This window comes from Lepidochelys kempii, chromosome 10 (genome assembly GCF_965140285.1).
Source record: "Lepidochelys kempii isolate rLepKem1 chromosome 10, rLepKem1.hap1, whole genome shotgun sequence".
NCBI lineage: Eukaryota > Metazoa > Chordata > Testudines > Cheloniidae > Lepidochelys > Lepidochelys kempii.
The window spans coordinates 15,208,467-15,227,996 of NC_136389.1; the positions used below are offsets into that span (position 1 = coordinate 15,208,467).

The 19,530-nt window shown below is 41.2% G+C and overlaps 1 protein-coding gene across 20 annotated transcripts in view; it reads right to left on the minus strand.

Annotated features, from left to right (window-relative positions):
- Positions 1 to 19,530, minus strand: part of TRRAP (transformation/transcription domain associated protein) — a 154,701-nt gene that overhangs the window by 117,634 nt on the left and 17,537 nt on the right. For 15 of the 20 annotated variants that reach the window (XM_073362108.2, XM_078854548.1, XM_073362109.2 and 12 more), the window contains 12 exons: positions 18,744 to 18,840; positions 18,178 to 18,316; positions 16,402 to 16,480; positions 14,570 to 14,804; positions 12,540 to 12,861; positions 12,330 to 12,460; positions 11,479 to 11,673; positions 10,373 to 10,564; positions 8,781 to 8,946; positions 6,302 to 6,558; positions 5,134 to 5,334; positions 1,350 to 1,501 (listed from right to left, as the gene is read on the minus strand). In XM_073362108.2, coding sequence (XP_073218209.1) covers positions 1,350 to 1,501; positions 5,134 to 5,334; positions 6,302 to 6,558; positions 8,781 to 8,946; positions 10,373 to 10,564; positions 11,479 to 11,673; positions 12,330 to 12,460; positions 12,540 to 12,861; positions 14,570 to 14,804; positions 16,402 to 16,480; positions 18,178 to 18,316; positions 18,744 to 18,840 — 2,166 coding nt within the window. The remainder of the gene's footprint in view (positions 1 to 1,349; positions 1,502 to 5,133; positions 5,335 to 6,301; positions 6,559 to 8,780; positions 8,947 to 10,372; positions 10,565 to 11,478; positions 11,674 to 12,329; positions 12,461 to 12,539; positions 12,862 to 14,569; positions 14,805 to 16,401; positions 16,481 to 18,177; positions 18,317 to 18,743; positions 18,841 to 19,530) is intronic. The other 5 variants (XM_078854557.1, XM_078854554.1, XM_078854552.1 and 2 more) reach the window with 1 other exon arrangement.

Below are 19,530 nucleotides of genomic sequence, written 5' to 3' on the forward strand. Positions count from 1 at the left end.
CCCGGCCCGCCAGGGGCTTTCCCTGAACAGGCGGCAGCCCTAGTTTGAGAACCACTGCCTTAGAGTACATACACCCTACATGGCTTGGGCATATAGAGAGCTATAACTCCCATGCCTACTCTGCTATTTTTAGCAGTGTAGTGTCCTGCTGCCTCCCTCCTCCTAGAGCCTTTCACCGAGGTGAGCGAAGGCTTTGCTAGAGGGCAGCTGCTGGAGCTTTTTACTTCACTGAGAAAAGGCTCCTGCACCTCCCCACCAGCACAGCCTTTCCTCGTCATAGTGAAAGTCTCTGGGAGAAGGAAGGCAGCAGGGAAAGGCTTTGGCAGCTCCCCCCTGCCGGAGCCTTCCCACCAACTTCCTCCCATGCCTGCCAGACTTTCACTGCCACATGTATCTACACACCACAGTGAGAGTGGACGCAGCCTGCCCCTCATTGTGGTGTGTAGTTACAGGTACCCTACATACTATTACAGGTGTAGACAGATCTATGTCAACCTCTAGTATCCTCCTCTACCTTAAACATGAACTCAGAATCAGCCATCTCTGTTCTGGGTTCCAAGTACATGGCTATCTTGGACAGAAATTGGATGTGGGAGGAGAAGAGTGGGGAGGAGAGGGAAGGGAGAAGGGTATGAGCATGCAAGCTGCCACATGGAGGCAGAGATTAGGCAAGGTGCAAGAAGAGAGGTTTCTGGACTGCCAGAAAGACCTGTTATATTGAAACCAGAACAAAAATCTGTTTCCATATTAAAGAATTTACATAGCACCAAAAATTTACCCAGCTTTCTGAAAAGAATAACTCTTCTGTGTGGCAAAGTGTTGACAGTTTAAGATATTATTGTACGAAAATCACTTTAAAATGCTTAATCACTAAGAAAGGATATTAGAAGGAACAGATAAATTCTCTATAGTGCTTTGACCATTATCTAGAATTCTGAATCTCAAAATTCTGGAATATTCCAACCAACAATTCACCGATAGGACACATGTATTGTCTTAAATCATCTCCTAACTTACTAAACTGATCCTCCAGTCTCCCCCCCACCCTGCCTTTTTTTTTTGGGGGGGGGGCTTTGGCTTTGGGTAAGGAAGAAGTGTCAAGAAACTAACATCCATCATCTATGGTAAATAAAGCAAAATTCTAGAACTGTCCCTCAAGAGAAGGTAGGCCCCTGGCTTTGGACATTTAAAACAATAACAGGATTAAGTATCAGAAAGCAAACTGCAGGTAACAATCCCACAGTGGACATGTATTGTATAGACTCAATTAATTTTTGCCTCAAAATTACACTATTCTACGGACAGTTCACATTTTACATAAATATAAATGCTTTAAAGGATCATCATACTTGGGATGTGCAAGGAGCTGGTATAAAGCATGTTTATTATCATCCAGGCTCATCATGGCTACCAAGAAACACTTGATCACTTCCCAAGCCTGCCTCCGATAATATGGCTCTGTGTTAGCACTCTTCAAGCAGTCCAGAGCAGTCTCAATTGCCTGCAACGAAAAATAAGACATCATCAACTGAGCACTGGTTAATCATGTTGCCTTATAATAAATAAGCTTGTAAGGGTACCTAAGTCATTTAAATACTACTTCTGCTTCTCTTTAAACCTCTTCACATTACAAATGTCAAATTTTGCATAATGTACATAGGCTTGACTGAACTTGAAATTGTTATGTTTATCCTGGTTTCATGTGAATGGGAAGCTCTGAGTACATCGTGGTAGAGCTCTGCACGGATACAAACATGTAATCCACAACCACAACAATTACCTGCGATCTGCATTCCACCTACTATATAGAATCGGCATGTGCACCTGCACCAACAGCCTATCTTACTGTTAGATCCCTGTGCAAATGTAAAAATTTGGATCTGCACCTGATATGCAAGGTGGTAAAAAGATGGTTACCTAGGAAGGTGCTGGAATCTCCATCCTTAGAGGTTTTTAAGGCCCAGCTTCACAAAGCCCTGGGTGGGATGATTTAGTTGGCGTTGGTCCTACTTTGAGCAGGGGGTTGTACTAGATGACCTCCTGAGGTCTCTTTCAACCCTAATCTTCTGTGAGTCTATTAATACAACCACATCCACAGATGCAGATATGCACAGATTTGCAGGGCTCTACACCATGGCCAAACTCATGCAAGATTTATTCCTTCCTTCCCCAACTCCCCCATGTAAACACTTTGTCTCTTCCCTCCAGCCGTACTTACTGCACATAATTCCCACATATGCTGGATATACAGTGTGAGTGAGTGTGAATGTGCGTGATAATTCCCTATAAGCTGCATGGCTGCGCAGCAGCCTATTCACTGCAGCGCAGGCACTCAGGGAACCCGCCCAGGGACCTGCCGCGGCCAAGGGAGGGGCACCCCTCTCCAGACTCCCAACCTGCCGCGGTCTGGGTACCCCACCCCTAGACCCAACTCACCTGCGGCCCACACCTGCCGGGAGGGGCTCAGCCCGAGCGACCCAGCCCCAGCCACATCAGCCTGGATCCCGCTGTGTCTGGGCATTGTGGCCTGGGTCAGCGTAGCCCGGCCCGACGCTGGCCAAGCCCCACGCCCAGCCAGACTGGCCTGTACCCAGGCTCAAATGGGACAGATCTCCCCACCTGCTGGGGCTGGGGCAGCTATCCTGCAGCCCCAGAGATCCCGTGGCAGGGAGTGGTGCCTCTCCCCCCAGCCCAGGTGCTGCTGCGGGGAGTCCTCTCTCCCCACCATAGTCCCAGAGCACCCTCCTGCACCACATCCCCTGCCCCACCCCAGAGTCCACACCCCCAGCCCCTCCATCCACGATCCCACACGGGAGCCTGCACCCCCAGCTGGAGCCCTCAGACCCCTGCACCCCAACCCTGTACCTGCTTGTGGGGGAGGGCACGCAGCCCAAGCAACCTGGACTCAGCTGCAGCCAGATCAGCCTGGATCCCGCCACAGCCGGGGCAGCCCCAGCCCCAGGCGCAGCCCGGCCCAACCTTGGCCCAGCCCCAGGAGCAGCTGGGGCAGATCTCCCCACCGGCTGGGGGAGGGGCGGCTATCCTGCAGCCCCAGAGATCCCGCAGCAGGGAGAGGTGCCTCTCCCCCTCAGCCCAGGTGCTGCTGCGGGGAGAGAGGGCTGGTGGGGGTCCTCTCTCCCCGCCGTAGCCCCAGAGCACCTTCCTGCACCCCAAACCCCTCATCCCTGGCCCCACCCCGGAGCCCCTCACACCCCTACGCCCCAAACCTGAGCCCCTCATCCCCAGCCTCACCCCAGAGCCCACACCCCCAACTGGAGCCCTCAAACCCCTGCACCCAACCCTCTGTCCCCTCCCACACTCCGAACACCTAAGCCCCACCCCCACCACATGAATTTTGTTATGTACACTAATATGAAGGTGATGTGTCTCTCTTCATAGAGGATTTGTTCCTTTTTCCACCCAATACAAAAAGTTTTTACATCATACATTATAAAACCTGCATTAAGCAACTGCTAACAGATCCAAACACTATTTATTTAATGGCGATCTGTCTTCCGCCAAAAGAAGAACTGTACACAAGACATTTGAGGATACTTGAAGTTGTCTCTTAAGACCAGGCCTTATATATTTTATAGTTAAATCTTTACAAGTGCACATACATTACATTACATCCTCCCCTGAAATGGAAAAGCACACCCAAATATAAGACAGACATGCATCAAATGTGACCTATGTGGAAAATTCATTTGGGGGGCATGAAATAAGAAATTTCATTGCTTAACTGATTGTAAAATGAAACCTAATCATCCATGCTTAAACAGTTAATATGAGATTAGGTAGATAAAAATGACCTTTGGAGACCTTTTGCTACATACAAAGGGATATTTTGATTCTTTCTAAGGAAAATCATCTTTTCATCTACTGAATTTAACTAGCTGCTCTGTCATCTTTTAAGCAATCTTATCAAGGTCTCAATCAAAAGAACAATGAGTTATCACAGACCACTGAAGTGGAACTTTTCTCATCAGGGCACTAAAAGGAAAGATGGATTTCTTATGTTTTCAGCTCATTCCAAAATTTTCTAAAATTCGGCATTAACTTTCAGCACCAGTTAAGCGTACTGTAAATGGTTTTGTTTCCTGGTCAACTCTAAGAAGTTGACCAGTGCTCCATGTAATTGAAGAAACAGCTGTGAAACATGAAAGCCTTTAGATACCATGCAAATTCAGCTTTCTAGAAAGCCAGACAGAAATCAGCATTAGTGAGGTTGGTACACATTCAAATCTCAAGCAGTTACATTAATATTAGTGTGGTTCTACTATTTAAAAAAACAGCAGGAAAAGAAACCAGAAGGTTCCAGTTCTCAGCTCCTGAGCCAACCATACAAAACTATGAGAATTGGGAGAGAAAAATAATAAGGAAAAAACCGCACAGTATACACATAGAGAGGGCACCCCACTTGTGCCAACCAAGCTTCGGGCATTTTCCTGTCTTCAAAATCTAATACAGACTTATACTAACAAGTTGTTTGGTTTTTTTGACTCTCCTTTGGGGTAAAATAGGGTTCAAAATTAGAAGGGAACTAAAAAACAGTTGCCAAACTTGAACTAGTTTTGCATGCCAAAAGAATGGTACAAGAAGTTCAACAAATTGTCCAACTCCAGCAACGCTGGATCACCCCCAATTGTAAGGGAATTCCAGTGAATCTTAGGCAAAATACCAACAGCTCTCTCTCTTAATTACTTATTGCAAACTTATTACTTATTGGCTTTTTTTTCCCTGTGCAATTTTATGTATCAGAAGGCAATGAAAGTCAGGAAGTGTCCCAAAAACACCTGAATTGATTTTTATTTGCTAATGAAGAACTGATTTATGGGCCAAGAAATAATAATTTAAGTATGAACTCTTTGGCCAGATACAATGGTATAAATTAAAATAATCCTTTCATTGTTTTCCTTGCGTTTGAAAAAAATATAAACCCTGCTAAATGCATCAGGAATCCATTATGCCACTTATATAATAAATTCAATAAAAATGTGTTTAAGGACATCAGCAATTCATCACTGATGTCCTATGTACTAGGAGTTTTAATGAGGATCTTTCATAAGCAAATATTAACAGTGCAGAAACTTTACTGGAAGGAAACTGACGAGGAAAAAAGTGTCAGCTTACCTTTTCCATTGGAAGCTGAATAGAGGCTTTACAGTCTGAAAACTCTACTGTAATACTGGGTCCTTGAATTTCCGTAACTATGTATTGTAGTTTCTGGGATTCCTTTAACATCTTCCTGTTACTTCCACCAAATTTACCAAGGACACGATAAGCCACATGAGAAATGCTGTCAGCAGGATTGCGTAATGTACGCCATAAAGCCTACAGATAATTTAAATGTTTAAGTGTGCTATATTTAGAGAAGTGTTGCTTCAAAATATTAATAATTAAACCTGCACATTTCTATATAAGATAAATTTATTTCTCTCTCTCTCTCTCTCCCTCCAATAGCTTACCAGACATTACAAGAATTTCCTCTTTTTGAAAAATCAAATGTTTCCATTATGTTGTATTTAAGCAGCTGGTCTTTTACTTCTGGTTCTGAAAAGCAGTATTAGCTTTTCTCAATATAACAAAGAAACGGTACAGTGCTCAATTACAATTTAGATTTCATGGCTAACACTGGAAAGGAAGCATGATATACAAAATATAAGGACTCACAGATGCTGAAGTAAATTTAAATTAATGTGCTACTTAATAAGGAAGTGCCATATACACAGGGCTTGAAAAGTAAATGCTATGTTTGGAATGCAAGGTATATTCAGCTTTTTCTGCATGTGATGAAGAACATCGCATTTTAGAGGAAATGGCCAAGTTTAAACATAATGTAGCATTTCAAGATAATCCTCCATCTAAAAATATGAAAACCCTGACATCATCCAAACCCCCTTTAAGAAATAAATCATGGCTCAAATCTACATACCACATGGTTTAAAAAGAGCAGATAACACAAAAGTAATGAGTTATTTTCCAGTCAATTACCTAAACTTCATCATCTTCTGTATCTATTATCTTATTGTACTTGCCACCTTGATACCAAATCTGAATTCTTAGCTTTCAAATGTTTTTTCTAAGAACAAATATAGGGGGAAGACCTACCAAAATATTATGTCCTGGCCTAGTTTAATGTAAAGCATCACCCTCTGCCTCTACTTTGTACCTAATGGGAATGGTTCTCAAAAACACAGACCACCCTGAGATTCAGCAATCCTAAATTTCAAAGCAAAGGTTTAGGGATATTTAAGTGATCAATGACCCCTTGTGGTTTTAGTAAAAACTACATATTTACCTGCATAAGCTCCGCTCTAACTGGCTGAATATGATCATACAGGAAGTCTGGCTGTAAATTATCCACACACAATTCAAGAGTTCTCAAACCTTGGCTAACCAGGGTCTGAGATCCATTTAGAGCTGACACCAAAGGATCCATCAACATTGGCAGATAAGGAAGGAGGGAGCTCAATCGAACTGGTACAGTGAGACAGAGTTCTACAAACAGATCTTTCATATGCTGCTTGTGCAGGCCACTTTGCAACATATTAAGTCCTGAAAAATAGTAGGAAGTTACATGTTTTCAAAAACAGACACTATAATAATATGGTCTAAAACAGGAGTGGGCAAACTATGGCCCAGGGACTACATCTGACCCTCCAGAAGTTTTAATCTGACTCTCGAGTTCCCGCCAGGGAGCGGGGTCTGGAGCTTGCCCTGCTCTGGCGCTCCAGTCGGGAAGTGGGGTCAGGGGCTTGTCCCGCTCTACATGGCTCCTGGAAGCAGCTGCATGTTCCCACTCTGGTTCCTACGCATGGGGCGGTCAGGGGTCTCTGCATGCTGCCGCTGCACCAAGCACTGCCCCCGCAACTCCCATTGGTCAGGAACCGCAGCCAATGGGAGCTCCAGGGGCAGCGTCTGCAGACGGGGCAGCACGCAGAGCTGCCTGCCCACGCCTCTGCGTAGGAGCTGGAGAGGGCACATGCCGCTGCTTCTGGGAGCTGCTTGAGGTAAGCACCACCTGGAGCCTGCACCTCTGCCCCGCTCCCGCATCCCAACCCCAGCCCTGATCCCCCTCCTGCCCTCCATAACCTTTGGTCCCAGTCCAGAGCACCCTCCTGCACCCCCAACCCTTCATCCCCAGCCCCACCATAGAGTCTGCACCCCCAGCAAGCCCTCACCCCCTCCTGCACCCCAACCCTCAATTTTGGGAGCATTCATGGCCCGCCATATAATTTCCATACCCAGATGTGGCCCTTGGGCCAAAAAGTTTGCCCACCCCGGTCTAAAACAACCAGTATTTTTCAAATCACATTCAGTGTGCCTTAAGGTTTCTACATTTAATACATTTGGTACAGCTGCTTCTCCAAATCTATTCCCTAACTATAAGTCTGTTATTCCTATACATATGAAGGTCCAAAGGTAACTATTATGTAATAGAAAACAGACTGCAAATACTATGAAAAGAGTGTACATTGTGTACGCAAACACAGTAAAATGCACATTTAACATAATGAAATAACCTTTTAGTACACTGGCCTAATTTGATTAATTCTAGCCTTCGGACAATGAGGATGCTGGAAGAATTCATATGTTCAGTAAGGTGTTTTTTTTGTTTTTTTAAATATAAAAGGAGCACATGCTAACCTGAGTGGTTTAATTTAAGAGTTTGGGCTGCCAGTAAAGATAAACTAAAAAATACAGTAAATATTTTCAAGAACTTCTGTTGTGTCCACAAAATAAATATGTACACGAGCCCTACCTCTAGCTCCTCCCTCTACAACAACAACAACCAAAAAAACCAAACCCCACTTTTCTGGCATATATTCCATAAGCCCCAAGTAGTAACTCTATTTGGATATATATATTTTCCCCAATGCACTTTATGTACAGACTGGTTATATGTAGCTTACATATATTTGTTAACTAAATGGAAAATAACATTTCCTAGATGAAAATGGGTATCACAGGATTTCACTTTCCTGATGTTGATTACCTCTTTCCAAATCTCAGTGGTTCTGCTTGCTCCCCTGCTCAGCATTAATACTTCTGGCTGCTATCTTTTCAGTCATGCAGACCCTTTTAGCCAATCTAATTTTATTAAATTAGTTTGTCTTAAGACACCGTCACCATTATTTTTTTAAATCTGAGAAAAGGCAGTTTTTCTTTGCAGCCATCTACCCAAATTGCATTGGTTCTGGACACATTGCTTCTCCTACCCCACTCTTATTCCTCAGTACTACATGCTAACAAGAACAAGCATAGCAGAATTCACAACAGGAGGCAGAAAGAATGAATATCAGGAGCTAAGGTAGCCAGAACCCTGGAGATGGAGGTAGTGAATAGCAAGAGGAAATAAGGTAGATTCAGGGTATACCTATACTACCTGTCGGATTGGCGGGCAGCGATTGATCCAGCAGGAGTCGATTTATCGTGTCTAGTCTAGAGGAGATAAATAGACCCTCAAGCGCTCTCCCATTGACTCCGGTACTCCAGGCAGAGTCAACAGGGGAGCGTCAGCAGTCGACACACCTCAGTAAAGACACCGCAGTGAGTAGATCTAAGTACATTGACTTCGACTACGTTATTCACATAGCTGAAGTTGCTTAACTTACATCAATCTCCCCTGCCCCCAGTGTAGACCAGGCCTCAGATATTTAAAAAACATGTCAACTGCCAAGAGTCACTATGTGTGATATCTATAAAACACTTTTACCCAGTAATAGAAATGTATTTTCAACACCTATTTGGAAATAGGGAAAGGTATTTGTTCTGACCTTGCAATAAGTTTGGTAACAGTGGCAAGAACTCTTGATACAGGAGATCATGACTGCCTCCTCCAATAGATCTGAACAGTGCTCGAAGTAGAAGGAAATAGTTGTATGGCTCCTTGGCAGTCTGTGCAAGTTCCATAGAGCTGTTCACTATCTTGTGCAAATGCGGCTATAAAAAGAAAAGCTTCAAGATTAAAGCATCCATTTCATCACCACTGTTTAAAAGTTCAACAGGATACAAAGTTATTTGCTTGTCAATCTTCTAGATAGTAAGATTAGGGGTCGTGACCCCTCAGGGGATCATGAGGTTATTACGTGGGAGGGTTGCGAGCTGTCAGCCTCCACCCCAAACCCTGCTTTGCCTCCTGCATTTATAGTAGTGTTAAAAATAAAAAAGGTGTTTTTAATTTATAAGGGGGGGGGAGGGGTCATACTCAGAGGCTTGCTGTATGAAAGGGGTCACCACTACAAAAGTTCAAGAACCACTGTTCTAAATGAAATAACCTTCATTGATTACCCCAAATACTTTTGATATAGGTGAGCAGCAGAAACACAAGCTTAACAGAGAGGCTGCTAAAGGTTAAACATTAAAAATATAGAAAGAGATTATCTGAATTAGAGTTAAGAAATGTATCATTCTCAACCACTGGAAACATGGGTTCACATTAGTCACAAATGAAAGAGAGAGTTTGCTCACTTATCCTGCTACTAAGCACAAAACAAAACACTAAATCTGACATAATTGGCAGTCTGTGCTCCAAAGAACCTTAAGGATGGACTAGCAGAAATATCAAAGGTAAATTAGCAGAGAACTTCTACAGCATCCTCTTGCTCTAGGTCTAGCTCTATCATTAAAGCCTTCACTTTCATGAGCACTGCATTCACTAATTTTTTAAAAGCAATCCATATTTTTTTTAATCTCTCTGCAATTAGAAAATTGCAATTCTGGTTACGGTCGTCTTAGAATGTAGGGCACTAATAGCTTGTGGAAACTTGTTAAAAATTGCAAGGAGATATCAGGACTGTCTCATCCCAGGTATGAATAGTGAAATAATTATAGGTTTTATTAACATCTGAAAGCCCTGTACTCTGCTACACAACTGCTGTGAATAGCTTTCATCATTCAATTAAATTGTCTACTCAAGGCCACATCATCAATTCTGTTGAAACAAAAATATAACAGAAGCATGGAACTGTGAAGGCAGTAAATCATACCATTTAAATTGGATTTGCAGTTTATAAAATCTAAGTGACCTTGATTTTGATGACAGGTGAGGGGAAACATAGCACATTACATGCATATTGTTTCGGATTACTGTTGCCTTACAAAGAAGCAAGTAAAATTAGTAATCCATAAGTAAGACTAAACTGCTCTATCTAGACAGCACTCAACCAGTCCTTTTATAGTGATCCCGCAAACTGTCATTAATGGAAGGGTTTTTTGTTGCTGGGGGGAGGGGGAGTTGAAAACATAGAACATTTTTCAAATGTTAAAATGGTCATTTCAGGAAAGGCATTTTATTGCTAAAAACAGTTTAGAAAAATGCAAACACAAATTGGAATATTTTCCCTCCCTTGGTCAAAATGAACTTTACCTTCAGCATTTGCTCATTTTCAGCTGCAAATAGTGAAACGGAGCCAAAGACCAGCTTGAACAGCTTGAGATACAGATTGGACAGCTCCACATTCGAGCCCATTTCTGGCAGCCGATCTAGAAGATACTCCACCAGAATTGTAGCAAAAAGGGCAGAGGTGGTAAGGTTTGCCAAAAAGGAATTAGCAACAATCTGTCAAAAGCAGCAAATAGGGCAATAGTAATTGCATTATGAAAGCAACATAGGGAAAGTCAACTTGCTCCCATTTAAAAAAAAAAAAAACACAAGTAGTCCCTGCTGTTGCTGTTCCACCACCAGTGACTCAGTTTACATTATCCACAAAGGATAAGTTATCCTGTTCCCTGTGCAACACAGCAAACTTTTCACTTAACTGGCCCAGCTCCAATAGTTATGGCACAAGTGTTAATATCACATTGCAGTCTAAGGGAATTAATACTGAAGGACAGTAGATGAGAGCTCTAGGTTAGGGGTTCTCAACCTTGTTGTTTCTGAGGCCCCCCCTCCATGCTATAAAAACTCCACAGTCTACCTATGCCACAACAACTGGTTTTTGGCACATAAAAGCCAGGGCCAGAGTTAGGAGGCAGCAAGCAGGGCAATGCCCAGGGCCCTATGCCACAGGACCCCCCCGCGAAGCTCCATTGCTCAGGCTTCAGCCTCATGTGGTGGGGCTCAGGGTCATGGGCTTCAGACCTACGCGGTGGGGCTTCGGCTTTCTGCCCTGGGCCCAGCAAGTCTAATGCTGACCCTGCTTGGTGGGCCCCTGGTTGAGAACCACTGCTCTAGGTTACTACTTTCTGCACAACTCAAAAACCCACTACATTCAGCACTTGAATAATACAGTCCACTGATACTTTCACTGTTAACTTGAAATGCTTAAATTTAAGTTACATGGTTTAAATTTTACCTACACAGCAATAACTGTAGAAAATAAAATCCATCTTTGCAGAATATTTATATTGTTTCTTCAATTGTAGAAATACCTTAAAAGTTAATTTCAATGATCTGAATTAAAACCAAAAATGAAGTCTGATTTAGAGCAAAAACGGCTATGCCTCACCGTTGTATAAAGTAAAGCCATTTACCTGAAGGGCATAGTTTTTTGAGATTCTTTCCACCAGATAAGGAACAGTAGTTTGAAAGATTTCTTTAAAAGTTAAAGGATTCATCATTGTGAAGACACCAGCAAAATGTTCCAGGACCTCCTTTTCCTCTTTCATCCTGACTGTCTGACAATTCGCAACTCGAATATACGTCTGGCCATTTCCTGCTATTTGGACCTAATGCAGCAAAGTTAGCACATAGTTAAGTAATGCTGTCACAACATGAACAATTTCCCTATTATTCTCAAAATATCTATATAGAAAGCCAGTTGGTACACAGTGCCTTACATGCAAGACAACAATGCCCCAGCCCTGGGAAGCTTTCAGAAAATACTTTAAGCACAATTATAAAATTAAAAATCACCAAGTCAAGAGTGGAATGGGGAGGAGACAAAGATAACATCACATTATATTTGGGCAATTACATAATTTCATACTAAGTCTGCCTTTAAACTACAGATTTCAGTTAGACATATGGTAAGTGAATCCCTTCATGAATTTTTGAAGGGAGGATTGTATTTATTTCATAGATTCTACAGTGACCTCCAACATAACACGGACCATAGAATATTTCTTGACAAAATACACATTTTTCCTCACAGACCACCAAGCACTTTGTGAGTCTTTAAATTAATGAAATTCTATAGCAGAAGCATTTCAAACATCATAAATTCCACACCTACAAAAACAAAAAACCCCAAAACGTAGGTAAATAAATATAGCCCCATGGACTTCATTTTCATACATGGATCAAAAATATTCTGCATTAAAAACACAGTATACAGAGCTTTTGTATATAAACGTGACAATTATGCCCTGGCCAGACTACATACCTGATAAATATCCAAAGCTTGCATTGCATATTTCACCAACTTTATATAGATCTGTGTCTCCTTTGGCTGCAATTGTTTGTTAGGGATGAACTGTGCTTCTGGATGAAGGAAAGAATAAGCAAAGTTTATCTCTATTACAAAGATAGTTTGATTTTATGTTATAAAGTGCAAAATTAAAAGTGGATGTAATTAAATATTGTGTAGTATTACCACCAGGTGCTTTGCATGATGTTATGCCCCATGTAATTGTCTTGACACCACAGACCAAAGTTTTTACCAAGCTTCTGCAATCTGTGACCTGGAACGTCTGCTTATCTTCTTTCTCTTTTTCCCCTTGTTTTTCAAACACAGGTGCTGGTGCTGGGGCCACAGGAGTGGCAGGGGCAAGGGATGGAACAGGAGCTGCATTTGCTCCTGTCGGTACTCCAGGTAAAGCTGCTTCAGCTGCACCAAGTTCAGACTGTGGCTTACACTTTTTAAAAATGACAGAAAGCTGGTACCGTGCTATAGTATGAAATTTCAGAACAAAAACCTGCGGCAGGAAAGAAGAAAAAAAAAGGGGGGGGGGGAGGGAATGAATTAATTTTGAAGATTGTTTCTAGTATATCAACGTTAGGGTTAAACCGCTTCAGACCAAGACTGCTGGGTTAATAAAAATTATACTCAAGATCTCAGAAATATCAAATAGCCTCATAATAATTCAAGTGATCACTGTTCAAATTCTCTTCTAAAAATGGATTGATGATATTTGATTTACCTTAACACATTCCAAAAGTAATAATACTTGAAGACTAATTAAGTCCCCCAACTGAGATCTGAGCTCATTATGGTTATTTGCCTGATCTGTCTGACATCAGAGAACAATATTTTTCAAACAAAAATTAGAACAGTCATACATAATCCTAGAGTAATACCTGTAGAGCTCCTAGCTTTCACTATTTAATTAATTGATTATTTTTCTAAATTTTAACTTCCAGTTTGATAAATGGGCAAAATCATAGATAACTGGAACACAGACACTGCCAGTCCACTACACTACTCAATACCATCTAATATTAAAGAATCTTCATATATAGGGTCAGATCTACTTTGTGTTTTGAGTGAAAGCATGCCTTACAATCCATGAAAAACTGCCAACTGTAGACTAAAAACCTAGCCAAGCCTAGCCTAAGCAGTAATTCCTGTTACTCTGCTATGACATAGTTCAGGAGTGGTGCTGACTAAATTTCAAAGCAGCCATGTCCACAACCCAGCCCCCACCCCACCCTTCATCACCCCCCTCCCTCCCCAGGCAGCTTGAGCCATGATATAAGCTGTCATTATAAACAGATTAGAGAGAAGACAGGGAAGGGAGAAAAACCAAAATCTCCGGGGATCACAATATCTCTGGGCCTGCCTGCCCAGGAGACAAAGACTATGATGCCACAGCCTTGAACTGCTATGAGACTGACCTGCCTTTGATTCCCAGGGCTGCTCTCATACCTCAAGACCAAGGCCATGTTCACCTGGAGGTCTTTGTAAAAGTCTCCAGCTGTTAAACTAACCATGTTGTATAAAATATTGCTCAGAGAACGTCCAGATCATATGCCGGTAGAAGCACTGGAGGCCTTTCTACTTTAACACCCTGACTGCAACTAGCAGTTAGAGCTTCACGGACACTAACACAGCAGTGGGAGATAGCCACACAAACCTCAATGTAAACAAGGTTCTACAGAGGAAGTATGCTTCACCCTTGAAAGGTAATGGATGCTCAATTTAGCACAGCAAAACTCCCAGTATATAAAGGAGTTGTGAAGACAGGTTCTTTAGGAACTCCCATCCAATATTCAGCTGGAAAGATGGGCATTATAACAAGGGAACCTAAAGAAGGTATTTATTAAACAGAAAGGAATGGGGACACACCCAGTATTCTAAAAAGGGATGCGGAGGACCTCCAACTAAATCGCAATTCAATTTTCCAGCTGTCAAACATAAGCTGACAAAAAGGAATGTCCCTTCAGGTTAAGATACTGCACAAGTTTTAAAATCCTTCCTCTGAATTATCTGGAACTGTACACTGCTCAACGCAATAAAGACTAGGTGGTGTATATCAGTCCTGCTACTCCTGTATGTTCTCCTTCCCAGGGGGGTGGATGTGAGAGAGTATCAAGAAGCATTTGTCAATATATTAATAAAGATTAAGAGATTGGATGATCATTTATATATCATTCCAATATTAAACTTCTCATCCAAATCAATACCTCTAACATCCTCATAAGAATATCTCTGCCATTTCCATTTTCTTGTTCACTTTTGGAACGGATACAGTCTACCAAGTTTAGAAGAAGCTTGCAAGACATAGTCTGGATACTGCTAGGTAATGACTCATCATCAATGTTCTTGGCAAATAACTGGACAGCAAGGGAGAGATCATTGAGTGGTAAATGCTGACGGACATGATGTACCAGATCTGCCAGTGTACTATATGCAAGTGGCCTATGGATAAAAAAAGGAATAAAAAGACATCACATTCGATGAAGTGAGCTGTAGCTCACGAAAGCTTATGCTCAAATAAATTGGTTAGTCTCTAAGGTGCCACAAATACTCCTTTTCTTATTGATTATACAGTTATAGTATGTTGCTCCTCGGATATCATTCATTGTTACTACATTAATAACTATTAAATATTAAAATTCAAATTGTAATAGCTTTATTTGTGCATTCACATTTAGCTCTCAGCATAATGATGTATTTGATTCTTTCCTGTATATAAATGATTATACATTTCCTTTGTACCTCAATATAGGAGCACTAATAGGCCAACACAACTTGTTAAACCCTAATATTCCCTCCCCAGTTTTTCTTCCTCCTCTCCCAGGATGTCCTAAGCACATGCCCTCTTCCACAACAAATAGCTTGGTTTAATGTTAGCTTGTTTTAAGGTAACAGAATATAACTTTTAAAGTGTTCCTGGTTAGCTGTTTCAGAAACTTTTGTAATTCATGGGCTCAAAAATTTTAAGAAAATGCATATTTTTATTCTATACACCATTAGCACGTGGGGACACATTTAAGGCAGCACACAATGACCATGCTAGGAAAAATTTACCAAACATCTGCTGTGGCAATAAAATCTCCATTTGTACATGCAAAATGCCATTAAATATGCAAATATAAGCTTGAATTTTAATAAAAGCAGGGGTTGCAGCCCCATTTGAAAAATCATGCTCGTCATCTGGCAATTGGACTCTCTGTGTATCCTACTGTACATATGCAGAAAGATTTACTCAGATTAAAGTACTAATACTAATACACTAACTTATAAAAAAAATTAAAAACTTGGATGACTAAAAAATCTGATACATTTTAGAAAAATGAAATGCTTTTAAAATCATTTAAAAACTGTTTATGAGCTTAAGTCATTGAAGAAACGTGTCCATCTTAATAACTGAATTTAAAAACAATATTTTAAAGTTAATTCTTCTTGCTTACTTAACAGAACCTAAAATCCAGCTCTCTGATTGTCCAGTAAGAAGTCCTAAAAACCAGACATGTCTCTCATCTGAGATCCTAGTAGCTACACACATTCCATTTATTTTTACAGTTACTTATTGAGAATTTTAAGCTCACATGTTCAGCTGGTGATTTAAAATCTTAAACTTTGTACTGAGGCCAGGATTTGGAGTTTATGCAGTTTGTTGCTCTTTATTGTTTCAGATTCTCTGCAGTTTCAGATACTGTACATATATTCTGTAAAAACTTGTAGAGAAGATCCCCCTCCACTCATCACAAAGTTTCCATCTCACAACTAGTGCATCTGTAAAGCCCTGATTTAAACAGTATTAGGACAGCAAGTCCAAACAGTAAGACAATTCTCACCAAAAGCTCCCATTTTGCCTTTAACTCATCCAGTTATGTTTAGATACCACACAGTATTAAATACACTTACAAGTCTTTTCTTAAGCACACGCAATACCCAAGTATAATGGAGTGAATGATTTAGAACTTTGTATATTCAGAAAACACTAAAGAAATACCACTAAAACCCACCAGTGACAAGCAATCAGACAGATACCACAAATTTAATCTCATACCTCAGTGTCTCTCGAGCTGTGTATCCAGAGCCAATTAGAATAGATTCGTCAAATAGCTTGTCCATGCATGGAATAAATTCTATAATACAAAAAAACCACGACATATATCACCAAGAAAATAAGTAAACAAATCAAAAACTAATTAAGCATTGCATCAAGTAACAAATGTACTTAACCACTGCCAGACTACAGTGAATTTATTGTGCAAGTCATTTTTCAAGCACACAAAAAGCAATATCATAATGAAAAAAGGTCTGTTTACTTAACTTTAAGAATTTTGCACTAATTTTCTCCCTAGATGGTATACTTTAGCATGTACTCAAAGCCACAAAATTGGTATAAATTAAAAAAAAAAAATCCAGTTCTATATAACAAAAAAATAAAGTAACCTTAAGCGTGAGGGGTGAATCCCTCAAAAATAATTTTGTAATATATATAAGAGATGCTATCAACTTATATTAAGGCCAAAAGCTCTTACTAAGTTTTCCTAAAACCTATTTGTGACCGGGTGGACTAGGTCTGGAGGCCCCCTGCTGGCAGCCTCGTGGCCCTGCATTACCCTGCCCCAGAATAGAGCAGAGCGAGGTCCTCCGGGCAGCCTAGGGTGGCTACAGAGGAGCGGCCAATTGGGAGGCTGATGGAGCAGCCAATCTGGGGCCAGAAGGGCCCTCTATAAGACAAGCAGCAGAGCAGAGAAGTTCAGCTCTTGCATCGAGAGGGAGGACCAGGTGCCAGGCTGGCTGAGGACATCTTTTCTCTCCCCTGCCCACCCCTCAGAAGACTGAGCTCCAAAAAAAAAAAAAAGGGGGGGGCCGGAAAGGGGGGGAAGAACCATAATGACAAGTACTATATGATCTGTCAATCAGCGTAGGGGTTACACTTTGAAAATTTCTTCCACTCAGATATATTACTGGTTCCCACGTTAGGCCCCATTTTAAGCATAAGGAATCCCTCGCAAACATGTGGCATCCAAAATAAAACAGTTTTATGTATGACTACAATACTGAACTCAAAAGCTTGGACAACCTAAGGAAAACATTCTGTAATTCCTCTGTACCTCCCTAGCCCAGCTCTAGCACCTGAACCAGCAGACCCTTGTTAGCACACACAGTGAGCTAATCCACCCATCCGCACGGACTGTTTTTTTTTTTTCTTCTCCTCCCAACAAGACAGCAAAGATGGAAAAATAAAAGTTGAAACTCTGAGAAGTCTAAAACTTGACAATCCTGCCAAAAGAAAAGAATGAAGAACAAATCTACCAAAGAACCTACATTAGTTCAGACTGAAAGAGGTCTTCTGTCTGGAGAAAAGAACCGAGCCCAATTAGCCAAGCAAGATCACTTTTTAGGTGAGTGACTATTCCCACTGATGTCACTGAATTACTCATGTGCTTTTTGTCAAGCATGCATCAGTGGTTGCAGGATTAGGGTTTAGGTGTGTATCACTGTATAGTAGCAACTTGGCAATGCACAGGTTTAAAAAAAAAAAAAAAAAAAGAACGAGCTGTCAGGGCACCCTGCTCAGTTCTCCGTCCCACTCTAGGACATAGGACAAGCTCCCTTGCCTGGGACAAAAGAAAGATGTCAAGGAACAACTTTGTTCACAATTGTCCCAGTAACCCCCACCCAAAGAACTCAATCCAATACAGCCCAATTTAAGCAATTTTAAAATCACTACGAATGGTTTAAAAAAAGGAAACCCAAAGTATCAAGCAAACAGAATGGATTTGAGATATTTACAGTTTCTACACACGTTAAAAAAAAAAAAAAAACATACGGCTCCTCAAGTCTGTGGTAAGAATGTGCTTAGCAGCTATCAGAAGCTCCTTTCGGAGATGTGCCGTTTCAGCTGGACAATTGGACAGTAACTGCAACATTCCTTTTACCATTTGCTGAGAATACTTAGCCACCAAATCCTGTAAAGTAAATATGCTCAAGTTATATTTGCAATGTAGGTTGTTTTAAACAATTGTTTTGTTTTCAGTTTTCTGTATTCGTAGTTATCTATAGTCCCATCTGGCAGAAATTCACTACTTTTTTTCTTTAAAAATTCTGCCTGTAAAAAAATTAAAATGAAGTTCAGTAGGCAACTGTTCTATACACCTTTTCTTCAGCTGGAAGGTTTGTCTGCAAACTTGAACCTGATCCTCTGTATTTAAAAAAAATAAACAAACAACTAAACACCTCTCACTAATAGAAGAAACCTGTAACTCCAAATTTGCTGCACAAGTCTCCTCCCTCCCTAGTCCCAGATGCATGCTGTGCCACTCCTTCTCCTCTGGCTGCTTCCCTGCAACAGAACTCACATTACCTATAACAGGGATAATCTTTAGCATAACCTACCTGGTATATTCTTATAATGTAGGCCAAAAAGGATAATGTTTTAATCTGGGCAGCAATAAAGTCAGCATACAGCTCCTTATTGTAAAGTTTGTGTTGCCTGAAATTGAATTGAACAAGTATTATGCTTATTTTGTTCTTCCTCTCTTTTTGAAATGAGTTTAGAGCTCATGAATAGTGCCAGAAAGGTCTTCAGTTTGCTGTATGGTTAATTTACCCAATGTAGAGCATACTTGGGCTCTCAAACCTTCCCTTCTTTGCCCTAAAGGGGCCTAAACCTAGTAGGGGAAGACCCACCATTAACATTTCCAGCTCCTTGCCCATTCGATGCTTAGCCTCAGGCAGAAAGGGGTTAAATAATCAGGGCCCTGCATACACTGTGGCACACCGGAAATTCTGTAATAGGTTGATAGGCATTTGAAGGTTTTAACTTATTAAAATGAGCAATTAATATTGAAAAAGCCCTCAGCATATGAGCGCTTTCTAATGCGTTTCAGCCCACCAGGCAGTTTGACTTTCTACAGAATTCCAAGATGGTACACCAACATGGAATACATGACTCCGTACCTCCTCCTCCAGGGGTCACCTCCACTTTCCCTCAGGTCAAGAATGCTCTCCCTACCTTTTTGCCATTCAAGCAATCTCTCACTTCAAAGAATTGGGAAGATTGGGATAGACTGCCTCTTCCACCTTCCCCTTAGAGAACCACTGGCTGCTTATCAGGCACTCTGTCTCTCTAAAGCAGACAGTAGTAACCAATAGGCAGAATCTCAATGCTCTGCCGAGACAG